The sequence below is a fragment of the Haliotis rufescens genome, unplaced genomic scaffold (assembly GCF_023055435.1).
Source record: "Haliotis rufescens isolate VD_foot unplaced genomic scaffold, xgHalRufe1.0.p SCAF_9, whole genome shotgun sequence".
NCBI lineage: Eukaryota > Metazoa > Mollusca > Gastropoda > Lepetellida > Haliotidae > Haliotis > Haliotis rufescens.
Window position 1 is genome coordinate 16,684,039 of NW_025964383.1, and position 14,355 is coordinate 16,698,393.

Below are 14,355 nucleotides of genomic sequence, written 5' to 3' on the forward strand. Positions count from 1 at the left end.
CATGGGACTTTCATTTTCATGCTGGATTTTATTATTATGTCTTTCAACATAACAAGACCCGAGCCGGAATAGTTCTTCAGCAACCCATGCTTGTCGTAAAAGACGACTATGCTTGTTGTAAGAGGCGACTAAAAGGATCCAGTGACCAGGCTCACTGACTTGGTTGAATCATTTCATTGTGTCCAAATTGCGTGGGTTGATGCTCATGACGTCAATCACTGGATTGTCACGTCCAGACTCGATTATTTACAGACCGCGGTCGTATAGCTGGTATATTGCTGAGTGCCGCGTTAAACAAGAAACAAACAAATAAAATATCTTTGTGCATTCAGCCCAAAACGTGGTGTATTCGGAAGGCAATTAAAATTATATGCACAGATTGAAACCATTTAATGATAATGATACCCATTTCCGAATTACTAAAGTTTATATTTTCTGGATTGTTTAAGTAACAATTGCATGTCAAGTTACCCGAGGAATATGTCCATCAACTATGACCAAGCAGATCCTGAAAATGAATCAAGTTAACTCAAATACTTCCTCAAAAGAATATCTCTATTGGGAAAAGACCCATGAACAGCCGGGATAGAATAGGTCTTCAGCAACCATGCTTGCAGTAAAAGGCGACTATGCTTGTTGTAAAATGCCACTTATGGGATCAGGTGGTCAGGCTCACTGACTTGCTGATGCATGTCATCGATACCTATCGCATGGATCGGTATTGATGACAATTGAATGGATCGGACCCGTGAAGATTCCGGGGTAGAATAGGTCTTCAGCATCCCATGCTTGCCGTAAAGGGCGACTATGCTTGTTGTAAAAGGCAACTAACGGGATCGGGTGGTCAGGCTCGCTGACTTGGTTGATACATGTCATCGATCACAATTTATTGGATCGATGTTCATGATATTAATCACTGGATTGTCTGGTCCAGACTCGATTATTTACAGACCGACGTCATATAGCTTGAATATTGCTGAGTGCTGCGTTAAACAACACACCAACCAACAGCATGGATCGATGCTCATGATGTCAATCACTGGGTTGTCTCGTCCAGACTCTATTATTTACAGACCGACGTCATATAGCTGGACTATTGCTGAGTGCGGCGTTAAAAAAACAAACAAAACAAATCTATTGGGAAATACATGCTGACAAATTCAGAAGCGCCTGAATTTCCTACTTAAATATAGTCGGTGGACTTGACCATAGTCGACTGTATATTAATTCATACCACTTACGTTGAAGTGTTGTTGTTGCTAAAGTCGTTGTTGCTACGGTCGTTGTTGCTAAGGTCGTTGTTGCTACGGTCGTTGCTGCTAAGGTCGTTGTTGCTAAGGTCGTTGTTGCTAAAGTAAGGGCATCTGAAACAGAACAATTGATGTCATGAAAATACAGCTCTATTGAAGAAATAAAGTTTGCTCTATCCCCATGTACAGTTTAATATGAATAGTTTTGGCGTGTTCTATTACAGTTGAAGCACCAGTGCACTTACGCCCGAGTGCTTTGACGCCATAATAGCTCAAAGCAAAACTTTTCTTTTTTACAATATACAAAGGGGTAGAGCAAACTTTATTATGTTTCTAAGATGCTGAAATTAAGACTGATCTTGTGTTTTATTAGAGATGGGTTTAAAAAGAATCCTGTAATGAGCGGCGCCCTAAAATCCACGAACAGGGCTTACTGACAGGCTGTTTCATCTAATTGCCTGCACCCTTACGTCAAGAGGCATATTTACGTTTTAAGCACATCACAACACCACTAAAATAGGTTCTTTATTATTGAAATAGGTCCCACTTCATTATCCATTCAATGTGTGATTATCCATAAACCCATGCAGCAATAAAAAATTAAAAAATTAAGTTTTTATATTAATTTGCTTCAATTTTATCATGTGACTCGAACCATTCTACAAGTGCATTGTGTGGTCGAGCTAACACGTAAACATAGCCGAAGTTCAGTGTTGCTGTTTATTGGGAGCAGAGGTGTTTGGTAATGTCAACATTGTTTCCGCCACTATTGTTAGCAGAGTGCAGCATCTGCAAGACATGAAAAAGTGTGCTTACCGAGCTGCTTGTGCTACATGATAATGTAACGTGTAAACCAACGTGAATTGACGACCAGTGTCATCATGGGACGAACATTGCATAGGAAGAGCAACAGTAGCCGTTTTGTTTAACTGGTGTATATTCCTAAATGCCGTATGCTGAGCAACAAGTGTACATGTGGTTATGAAACCTTTTTAAGGATTGCTTATTCCTTTGTCCTGAGAGGCATACATAATTTGTAGGGCACGAACACCCGCCTCAGACATGTCTTTCACTCTTAAATTGAAAAACGTACCAGCTGTCACATAACCTATGCTTAGGATTCACAATATGGCCAACATAAGGATAAGAATTTATGGATGAACAACTTCTTTATTACAATTTAAGAGGGACGTTTCGGTGTATGTTCTAACACCGTTATCAAGCAAGTGAACCTTCACCGAAAACGTCGCTCTAAATTGTTATAAAGAAGTTGTTCATCCATAAATTCTCATCCTTATTTAGAACTCCAACTTCAAAAGGACTATCAAAGAAGTTAAAACAAAGAATAAATATAGACAGGTTAATACATACAAACTAGAAATATAGCAAATTTCATTATATTTTAAAACAAATTACTGTATAATGAAAATCAGTCTTTGGAAGTTCTCAAAATGACTTCCTTGACAGTCCGAACACTAAGGAGCAGGTATTCATAGGTATTCTACATATTTGTATTGATCGTTTAGCTTTCCTATCAAATTATTCACAATACCTTAATCACAGGATCATAAAAAAAACAAATCTCATAATGGAAATTCAATTCCTACATCTATTTCTTCTCACCATCAACCTTTCTTTGCATTGAATAGAAAATAGTTCATGCCCTGGGAAGAATGCCCATGTTTTGAGGTCAAACGAGGTCAGAATACTCACCAGCACAGCAAACCTGACCACTTGGACACTGGCGACCAGGAATAATTCCAAAGGAGTTACAGTTACTTGTGACAATACATGAGATTCCGGCATCAGTGCAGGCTGAAAGAAAATGTTCATCAATGGAAATAGATCTGTTTTCTCGTTCTTTGGCAGAAATGTCCTTTTCATATTTTCTCACTAATGGGTTAAGAATGTACACTTTTTCACAAAACAAGACATTAAATCATCTGTTCTTAAGTTTATGGATGACTCCCTTTTCAAAAAGTGCCATAACTACAAAAGGCTTAATAATGAATGTCAGTATGAACCTTCTTGGGAATGTGAGGAAAAAGACAAAAGCCCTGTATTTTTATATGCACTACCGTGCCTGAAGAATGCTCATCAAAACTTTTGTAAGATTCATGGGACTTTCATTTTCATGCTGGATTTTATTATTATGTCTTTCAACATAACAAGACCCGAGCCGGAATAGTCCTTCAGCAACCCATGCTTGTCGTAAAAGACGACTATGCTTGTTGTAAGAGGTGACTAAAAGGATCCAGTGACCAGGCTCGCTGACTTGGTTGAATCATTTCATTGTGTCCAAATTGCGTGGGTTGATGCTCATGACGTCAATCACTGGATTGTCACGTCCAGACTCGATTATTTACAGACCGCGGTCGTATAGCTGGTATATTGCTGAGTGCCGCGTTACTCAAGAAACAAACAAATAAAATATCTTTGTGCATTCAGCCCAAAACGTGGTGTATTCGGAAGGCAATTAAAATTATATGCACAGATTGAAACCATTTACTGATAATGATACCCATTTCCGAATAACTAAAGTCTATATTTTCTGGATTGTTTAAGTAACAATTGCATGTCAAGTTACCCGAGGAATATGTCCATCAACTATGACCAAGCAGATCCTGAAAATGAATCAAGTTAACTCAAATACTTCCTCAAAAGAATATCTCTATTGGGAAAAGACCCATGAACAGCCGGGATAGAATAGGTCTTCAGCAACCATGCTTGCTGTAAAAGGCGACTATGCTTGTTGTAAAATGCCACTTATGGGATCAGGTGGTCAGGCTCACTGACTTGCTGATGCATGTCATCGATACCTATCGCATGGATCGGTATTGATGACAATTGAATGGATCGGACCCGTGAAGATTCCAGGGTAGAATAGGTCTTCAGCATCCCATGCTTGCCGTAAAGGGCGACTATGCTTGTTGTAAAAGGCAGCTAACGGGATCGGGTGGTCAGGCTCGCTGACTTGGTTGATACATGTCATCGATCCCAATTGCGTGGATCGATGCTCATGATATTAATCACTGGATTGTCTGGTCCAGATTCGATTATTTACAGACCGACGTCATATAGCTTGAATATTGCTGAGTGCTGCGTTAAACAACACACCAACCAACAGCATGGATCGATGCTCATGATGTCAATCACTGGGTTGTCTCGTCCAGACTCGATTATTTACAGACCGCCGTCATATAGCTGGAATATTGCTGAGTGCGGCGTTAAAAAAACAAACAAAACAAATCTATTGGGAAATACATGCTGACAAATTCAGAAGCGCCTGAATTTCCTACTTAAACATAGTCGGTGGACTTGACCATAGTCGACTGCATATTAATTCATACCACTTACGTTGAAGTGTTGTTGTTGCTAAAGTCGTTGTTGCTAAGGTCGTTGTGGCTAAAGTCGTTGTTGCTACGGTCGTTGCTGCTAAGGTCGTTGTTGCTAAGGTCGTTGTTGCTAAAGTAAGGGCATCTGAAACAGAACAATTGATGTCATGAAAATACAGCTCTATTGAAGAAATAAAGTTTGCTCTATCCCCATGTACAGTTTAATATGAATAGTTTTGGCGTGTTCTATTACAGTTGAAGCACCAGTGCACTTACGCCCGAGTGCTTTGACGCCATAATAGCTCAAGGCAAAACTTTTCTTTTTTACAATATACAAAGGGGTAGAGCAAACTTTATTATGTTTCTAAGATGCTGAAATTGAGACTGATCTTGTGTTTTATTAGAGATGGGTTTAAAAAGAATCCTGTAATGAGCGGCGCCCTAAAATCCACGAACAGGGCTTACTGACAGGCTGTTTCATCTAATTGCCTGCACCCTTACGTCAAGAGGCATATTTACGTTTTAAGCACATCACAACACCACTAAAATAGGTTCTTTATTATTGAAATAGGTCCCACTTCATTATCCATTCAATGTGTGATTATCCATAAACCCATGCAGCAATAAAAAATAAAAAAAATAAGTTTTTTTATTCATTTGCTTCAATTTTATCATGTGACTCGAACCATTCTACAAGTGCATTGTGTGGTCGAGCTAACACGTAAACATAGCCGAAGTTCAGTGTTGCTGTTTATTCGGAGCAGAGGTGTTTGGTACAAGTGTCAACATTGTTTCCACCACTAGTGTTAGCAGAGTGCAGCAACTGCAAGACATGAAAAAGTGTGCTTACCGAGCTGCTTGTGCTACATGATAATGTAACGTGTAAACCAACGTGAATTGACGACCAGTGTCATCATGGGACGAACATGCATAGGAAGAGCAACAGTAGCCGTTTTGTTTAACTGGTGTATATTGCTAAATGCCGTATGCTGAGCAACAAGTGTACATGTTGTTATGAAACTTTTTAAGGATTGCTTATTCCTTTGTCCTGAGAGGCATACATAATTTGTAGGGCACGAACACCCGCCTCAGACATGTCTTTCACTCTTAAATTGAAAAACGTACCAGCTGTCACATAACCTATGCTTAGGATCCACAATATGGCCAACATAAAGAACGAAGTAAGGATAAGAATTTATGGATGAACAACTTCTTTATTACAATTTAAGAGGGACGTTTCGGTGTAGGTTCTAACACCGTTATCAAGCAAGTGAACCTTCACCGAAAACGTCGCTCTAAATTGTAATAAAGAAGTTGTTCATCCATAAATTCTTATCCTTACTTAGAACTCCAACTTCAAAAGGACTATCAAAGTAGTTAAAACAAAGAATAAATATAGACAGGTTTATACATACAAACTAACAAATATAGCAAATTTCATTATATTTTAAAACAAATTACTGTATAATGAAAATCAGTCTTTGGAAGTTCTCAAAATGACTTCCTTGACAGTCCGAACACTAAGGAGCAGGTATTCATAGGTATTCTACATATTTGTATTGATCGTTTAGCTTTCCTATCAAATTATTCACAATACCTTAATCACAGGATCATAAAAAAAACAAATCTCATAATGGAAATTCAATTCCTACACCTATTTCTTCTCACCATCAACCTTCCTTTGCGTTGAATAGAAAATAGTTCATGCCCTGGGAAGAATGCCCATGTTTTGAGGTCAAACGAGGTAAGAATACTCACCAGCACAGCAAACCTGACCACTTGGACACTGGCGACCAGGAATAATTCCAATGGAGTTACAGTTACTTGTGACAATACATGAGATTCCGGCATCAGTGCAGGCTGAAAGAAAATGTTCATCAATGGAAATAGATCTGTTTTCTCGTTCTTTGGCAGAAATGTCCTTTACATATTTTCTCACTAATGGGTTAAGAATGTACACTTTTTCACAAAACAAGACATTAAATCATCTGTTCTTAAGTTTATGGATGATTCCCTTTTCAAAAAGTGCCATAACTACAAAAGGCTTAATAATGAATGTCAGTATGAACGTTAACCTTCTTGGGAATGTGAGGAAAAAGACAAAAGCCCTGTATTTTTATATGCACTACCGTGCCTGAAGAATGCTCATCAAAACTTTTGTAAGATTCATGGGACTTTCATTTTCATGCTGGATTTTATTATTATGTCTTTCAACATAACAAGACCCGAGCCGGAATAGTTCTTCAGCAACCCATGCTTGTCGTAAAAGACGACTATGCTTGTTGTAAGAGGCGACTAAAAGGATCCAGTGACCAGGCTCGCTGACTTGGTTGAATCATTTCATTGTGTCCAAAATGCGTGGGTTGATGCTCATGACGTCAATCACTGGATTGTCACGTCCAGACTCGATTATTTACAGACCGCAGTCGTATAGCTGGTATATTGCTGAGTGCCGCGTTAAACAAGAAACAAACAAATAAAATATCTTTGTGCATTCAGCCCAAAACGTGGTGTATTCGGAAGGCAATTAAAATTATATGCACAGATTGAAACCATTTACTGATAATGATACCCATTTCCGAATTACTAAAGTTTATATTTTCTGGATTGTTTAAGTAACAATTGCATGTCAAGTTACCCGAGGAATATGTCCATCAACTATGACCAAGCAGATCCTGAAAATGAATCAAGTTAACTCAAATACTTCCTCAAAAGAATATCTCTATTGGGAAAAGACCCATGAACAGCCGGGATAGAATAGGTCTTCAGCAACCATGCTTGCTGTAAAAGGCGACTATGCTTGTTGTAAAATGTCACTTATGGGATCAGGTGGTCAGGCTCACTGACTTGCTGATGCATGTCATCGATACCTATCGCATGGATCGGTATTGATGACAATTGAATGGATCGGACCCGTGAAGATTCCAGGGTAGAATAGGTCTTCACCATCCCATGCTTGCCGTAAAGGGCGACTATGCTTGTTGTAAAAGGCAACTAACGGGATCGGGTGGTCAGGCTCGCTGACTTGGTTGATACATGTCATCGATCCAAATTGCGTGGATCGATGCTCATGATATTAATCACTGGATTGTCTGGTCCAGATTCGATTATTTACAGACCGACGTCATATAGCTTGAATATTGCTGAGTGCTGCGTTAAACAACACACCAACCAACAGCATGGATCGATGCTCATGATGTCAATCACTGGGTTGTCTCGTCCAGACTCGATTATTTACAGACCGATGTCATATAGCTGGAATATTGCTGAGTGCGGCGTTATCAAAACAAACAAAACAAATCTATTGGGAAATACATGCTGACAAATTCAGAAGCGCCTGAATTTCCTACTTAAACATAGTCGGTGGACTTGACCATAGTCGACTGTATATTAATTCATACCACTTACGTTGAAGTGTTGTTGTTGCTAAAGTCGTTGTTGCTACGGTCGTTGCTGCTAAGGTCGTTGTTGCTAAGGTTGTTGTTGCTAAAGTAAGGGCATCTGAAACAGAACAATTGATGTCATGAAAATACAGCTCTATTGAAGAAATAAAGTTTGCTCTATCCCCATGTACAGTTTAATATGAATAGTTTTGGCGTGTTCTATTACAGTTGAAGCACCAGTGCACTTACGCCCGAGTGCTTTGACGCCATAATAGCTCAAAGCAAAACTTTTCTTTTTTACAATATACAAAGGGGTAGAGCAAACTTTATTATGTTTCTAAGATGCTGAAATTAAGACTGATCTTGTGTTTTATTAGAGATGGGTTTAAAAAGAATCCTGTAATGAGCGGCGCCCTAAAATCCACGAACAGGGCTTACTGACAGGCTGTTTCATCTAATTGCCTGCACCCTTACGTCAAGAGGCATATTTACGTTTTAAGCACATCACAACACCACTAAAATAGGTTCTTTATTATTGAAATAGGTCCCACTTCATTATCCATTCAATGTGTGATTATCCATAAACCCATGCAGCAATAAAAAATAAAAAAATTAAGTTTTTATATTAATTTGCTTCAATTTTATCATGTGACTGGAACCATTCTACAAGTGCATTGTGTGGTCGAGCTAACACGTAAACATAGCCGAAGTTCAGTGTTGCTGTTTATTCGGAGCAGAGGTGTTTGGTACAAGTGTCAACATTGTTTCCGCCACTAGTGTTAGCAGAGTGCAGCAACTGCAAGACATGAAAAAGTGTGCTTACCGAGCTGCTTGTGCTACATGATAACGTAACGTGTAAACCAACGTGAATTGACGACCAGTGTCATCATGGGACGAACATTGCATAGGAAGAGCAACAGTAGCCGTTTTGTTTAACTGGTGTATATTGCTAAATGCCGTATGCTGAGCAACAAGTGTACATGTGGTTATGAAACTTTTTAAGGATTGCTTATTCCTTTGTCCTGAGAGGCATACATAATTTGTAGGGCACGAACACCCGCCTCAGACATGTCTTTCACTCTTAAATTGAAAAACGTACCAGCTGTCACATAACCTATGCTTAGGATCCACAATATGGCCAACATAAAGAACGTAGTAAGGATAAGAATTTATGGATGAAAAACTTCTTTATTACAATTTAAGAGGGACGTTTCGGTGTAGGTTCTAACACCGTTATCAAGCAAGTGAACCTTCACCGAAAACGTCGCTCTAAATTGTAATAAAGAAGTTGTTCATCCATAAATTCTTATCCTTACTTAGAACTCCAACTTCAAAAGGACTATCAAAGTAGTTAAAACAAAGAATAAATATAGACAGGTTTATACATACAAACTAACAAATATAGCAAATTTCATTATATTTTAAAACAAATTACTGTATAATGAAAATCAGTCTTTGGAAGTTCTCAAAATGACTTCCTTGACAGTCCGAACACTAAGGAGCAGGTATTCATAGGTATTCTACATATTTGTATTGATCGTTTAGCTTTCCTATCAAATTATTCACAATACCTTAATCACAGGATCATAAAAAAAACAAATCTCAACTGAAATTCAACTCCTACATCTATTTCGTCTCACCATCAACCTTCCTTTGCGTTGAATAGAAAATAGTTCATGCCCTGGGAAGAATGCCCATGTTTTGAGGTCAAACGAGGTCAGAATACTCACCGGCACAGCAAACCTGACCACTTGGACACTGGCGACCAGGAATAATTCCAAAGGAGTTACAGTTACTTGTGACAATACATGAGATTCCGGCATCAGTGCAGGCTGAAAGAAAATGTTCATCAATGGAAATAGATCTGTTTTCTCGTTCTTTGGCAGATATGTCCTTTTCATATTTTCTCACTAATGGGTTAAGAATGTACACTTTTTCACAAAACAAGACATTAAATCATCTGTTCTTAAGTTTATGGATGACTCCCTTTTCAAAAAGTGCCATAACTACAAAAGGCTTAATAATGAATGTCAGTATGAACCTTCTTGGGAATGTGAGGAAAAAGACAAAAGCCCTGTATTTTTATATGCACTACCGTGCCTGAAGAATGCTCATCAAAACTTTTGTAAGATTCATGGGACTTTCATTTTCATGCTGGATTTTATTATTATGTCTTTCAACATAACAAGACCCGAGCCGGAATAGTTCTTCAGCAACCCATGCTTGTCGTAAAAGACGACTATGCTTGTTGTAAGAGGCGACTTAAAGGATCCAGTGACCAGGCTCGCTGACTTGGTTGAATCATTTCATTGTGTCCAAAATGCGTGGGTTGATGCTCATGACGTTAATCACTGGATTGTCACGTCCAGACTCGATTATTTACAGACCGCGGTCGTATAGCTGGTATATTGCTGAGTGCCGCGTTAAACAAGAAACAAACAAATAAAATATCTTTGTGCATTCAGCCCAAAACGTGGTGTATTCGGAAGGCATTTAAAATTATATGCACAGATTGAAACCATTTACTGATAATGATACCCATTTCCGAATTACTAAAGTTTATATTTTCTGGATTGTTTAAGTAACAATTGCATGTCAAGTTACCCGAGGAATATGTCCATCAACTATGACCAAGCAGATCCTGAAAATGAATCAAGTTAACTCAAATACTTCCTCAAAAGAATATCTCTATTGGGAAAAGACCCATGAACAGCCGGGATAGAATAGGTCTTCAGCAACCATGCTTGCTGTAAAAGGCGACTATACTTGTTGTAAAATGTCACTTATGGGATCAGGTGGTCAGGCTCACTGACTTGCTGATGCATGTCATCGATACCTATCGCATGGATCGGTATTGATGACAATTGAATGGATCGGACCCGTGAAGATTCCGGGGTAGAATAGGTCTTCAGCATCCCATGCTTGCCGTAAAGGGCGACTATGCTTGTTGTAAAAGGCAACTAACGGGATCGGGTGGTCAGGCTCGCTGACTTGGTTGATACATGTCATCGATCCCAATTGCGTGGATCGATGCTCATGATATTAATCACTGGATTGTCTGGTCCAGATTCGATTATTTACAGACCGACGTCATATAGCTTGAATATTGCTGAGTGCTGCGTTAAACAACACACCAACCAACAGCATGGATCGATGCTCATGATGTCAATCACTGGGTTGTCTCGTCCAGACTCGATTATTTACAGACCACCGTCATATAGCTGGAATATTGCTGAGTAGGTGTTAAAAAAACAAACAAAACAAATCTATTGGGAAATACATGCTGACAAATTCAGAAGCGCCTGAATTTCCTACTTAAACATAGTCGGTGGACTTGACCATAGTCGACTGCATATTAATTCATACCACTTACGTTGAAGTGTTGTTGTTGCTAAAGTCGTTGTTGCTACGGTCGTTGCTGCTAAGGTCGTTGTTGCTAAGGTTGTTGTTGCTAAAGTAAGGGCATCTGAAACAGAACAATTGATGTCATGAAAATACAGCTCTATTGAAGAAATAAAGTTTGCTCTATCCCCATGTACAGTTTAATATGAATAGTTTTGGCGTGTTCTATTACAGTTGAAGCACCAGTGCACTTACGCCCGAGTGCTTTGACGCCATAATAGCTCAAAGCAAAACTATTCTTTTTTACAATATACAAAGGGGTAGAGCAAACTTTATTATGTTTCTAAGATGCTGAAATTAAGACTGATCTTGTGTTTTATTAGAGATGGGTTTAAAAAGAATCCTGTAATGAGCGGCGCCCTAAAATCCACGAACAGGGCTTACTGACAGGCTGTTTCATCTAATTGCCTGCACCCTTACGTCAAGAGGCATATTTACGTTTTAAGCACATCACAACACCACTAAAATAGGTTCTTTATTATTGAAATAGGTCCCACTTCATTATCCATTCAATGTGTGATTATCCATAAACCCATGCAGCAATAAAAAATAAAAAAATTAAGTTTTTATATTAATTTGCTTCAATTTTATCATGTGACTGGAACCATTCTACAAGTGCATTGTGTGGTCGAGCTAACACGTAAACATAGCCGAAGTTCAGTGTTGCTGTTTATTCGGAGCAGAGGTGTTTGGTACAAGTGTCAACATTGTTTCCGCCACTAGTGTTAGCAGAGTGCAGCAACTGCAAGACATGAAAAAGTGTGCTTACCGAGCTGCTTGTGCTACATGATAACGTAACGTGTAAATCAACGTGAATTGACGACCAGTGTCATCATGGGACGAACATTGCATAGGAAGAGCAACAGTAGCCGTTTTGTTTAACTGGTGTACATTGCTAAATGCCGTATGCTTAGCAACAAGTGTACATGTGGTTATGAAACTTTTTAAGGATTGCTTATTCCTTTGTCCTGAGAGGCATACATAATTTGTAGGGCACGAACACCCGCCTCAGACATGTCTTTCACTCTTAAATTGAAAAACGTACCAGCTGTCACATAACCTATGCTTAGGATCCACAATATGGCCAACATAAAGAACGAAGTAAGGATAAGAATTTATGGATGAACAACTTCTTTATTACAATTTAAGAGCGACGTTTCGGTGTAGGTTCTAACACCGTTATCAAGCAAGTGAACCTTCACCGAAAACGTTGCTCTAAATTGTAATAAAGAAGTTGTTCATCCATAAATTCTTATCCTTACTTAGAACTCCAACTTCAAAAGGACTATCAAAGTAGTTAAAGCAAAGAATAAATATAGACAGGTTTATACATACAAACTAACAAATATAGCAAATTTCATTATATTTTAAAACAAATTACTGTATAATGAAAATCAGTCTTTGGAAGTTCTCAAAATGACTTCCTTGACAGTCCGAACACTGAGGAGCAGGTATTCATAGGTATTCTACATATTTGTATTGATCGTTTAGCTTTCCTATCAAATTATTCACAATACCTTAATCACAGGATCATAAAAAAAACAAATCTCATAATGGAAATTCAATTCCTACATCTATTTCTTCTCACCATCAACCTTCCTTTGCGTTGAATAGAAAATAGTTCATGCCCTGGGAAGAATGCCCATGTTTTGAGGTCAAACGAGGTCAGAATACTCACCAGCACAGCAAACCTGACCACTTGGACACTGGCGACCAGTAATAATTCCAATGGAGTTACAGTTGCTTGTGACAATACATGAGATTCCGGCATCAGTGCAGGCTGAAAGAAAATGTTCATCAATGGAAATAGATCTGTTTTCTCGTTCTTTGGCAGAAATGGCCTTTTCATATTTTCTCACTAATGGGTTAAGAATGTACACTTTTTCACAAAACAAGACATTAAATCATCTGTTCTTAAGTTTATGGATGACTCCCTTTTCAAAAAGTGCCATAACTACAAAAGGCTTAATAATGAATGTCAGTATGAACCTTCTTGGGAATGTGAGGAAAAAGACAAAAGCCCTGTATTTTTATATGCACTACCGTGCCTGAAGAATGCTCATCAAAACTTTTGTAAGATTCATGGGACTTTCATTTTCATGCTGGATTTTATTATTATGTCTTTCAACATAACAAGACCCGAGCCGGAATAGTTCTTCAGCAACCCATGCTTGTCGTAAAAGACGACTATGCTTGTTGTAAGAGGCGACTAAAAGGATCCAGTGACCAGGCTCGCTGACTTGGTTGAATCATTTCATTGTGTCCAAAATGCGTGGGTTGATGCTCATGACGTTAATCACTGGATTGTCACGTCCAGACTCGATTATTTACAGACCGCGGTCGTATAGCTGGTATATTGCTGAGTGCCGCGTTAAACAAGAAACAAACAAATAAAATATCTTTGTGCATTCAGCCCAAAACGTGGTGTATTCGGAAGGCATTTAAAATTATATGCACAGATTGAAACCATTTACTGATAATGATACCCATTTCCGAATTACTAAAGTTTATATTTTCTGGATTGTTTAAGTAACAATTGCATGTCAAGTTACCCGAGGAATATGTCCATCAACTATGACCAAGCAGATCCTGAAAATGAATCAAGTTAACTCAAATACTTCCTCAAAAGAATATCTCTATTGGGAAAAGACCCATGAACAGCCGGGATAGAATAGGTCTTCAGCAACCATGCTTGCTGTAAAAGGCGACTATGCTTGTTGTAAAACGCCACTTATGGGATCAGGTGGTCAGGCTCACTGACTTGCTGATGCATGTCATCGATACCTATCGCATGGATCGGTATTGATGACAATTGAATGGATCGGACCCGTGAAGATTCCAGGGTAGAATAGGTCTTCAGCATCCCATGCTTGCCGTAAAGGGTGACTATGCTTGTTGTAAAAGGCAACTAAAGGGATCGGGTGGTCAGGCTCGCTGACTTGGTTGATACATGTCATCGATCCCAATTGCGTGGATCGATGCTCA

At 38.8% G+C, this 14,355-nt stretch overlaps 1 protein-coding gene across 1 annotated transcript in view; it reads right to left on the reverse strand.

Moving 5' to 3' along the window:
* LOC124119716 (mucin-22-like) overlaps positions 1 to 14,355 on the reverse strand; it is a 106,231-nt gene that overhangs the window by 24,911 nt on the left and 66,965 nt on the right. Inside the window, exons 28-35 of the mRNA XM_048390558.1 lie at positions 13,049 to 13,150; positions 11,342 to 11,434; positions 9,699 to 9,800; positions 7,994 to 8,086; positions 6,344 to 6,445; positions 4,608 to 4,730; positions 2,964 to 3,065; positions 1,242 to 1,364 (exon numbers count right to left, since the gene is read on the reverse strand). Of these exons, the coding sequence (XP_048246515.1) occupies positions 1,242 to 1,364; positions 2,964 to 3,065; positions 4,608 to 4,730; positions 6,344 to 6,445; positions 7,994 to 8,086; positions 9,699 to 9,800; positions 11,342 to 11,434; positions 13,049 to 13,150 (840 nt within the window). The remainder of the gene's footprint in view (positions 1 to 1,241; positions 1,365 to 2,963; positions 3,066 to 4,607; positions 4,731 to 6,343; positions 6,446 to 7,993; positions 8,087 to 9,698; positions 9,801 to 11,341; positions 11,435 to 13,048; positions 13,151 to 14,355) is intronic.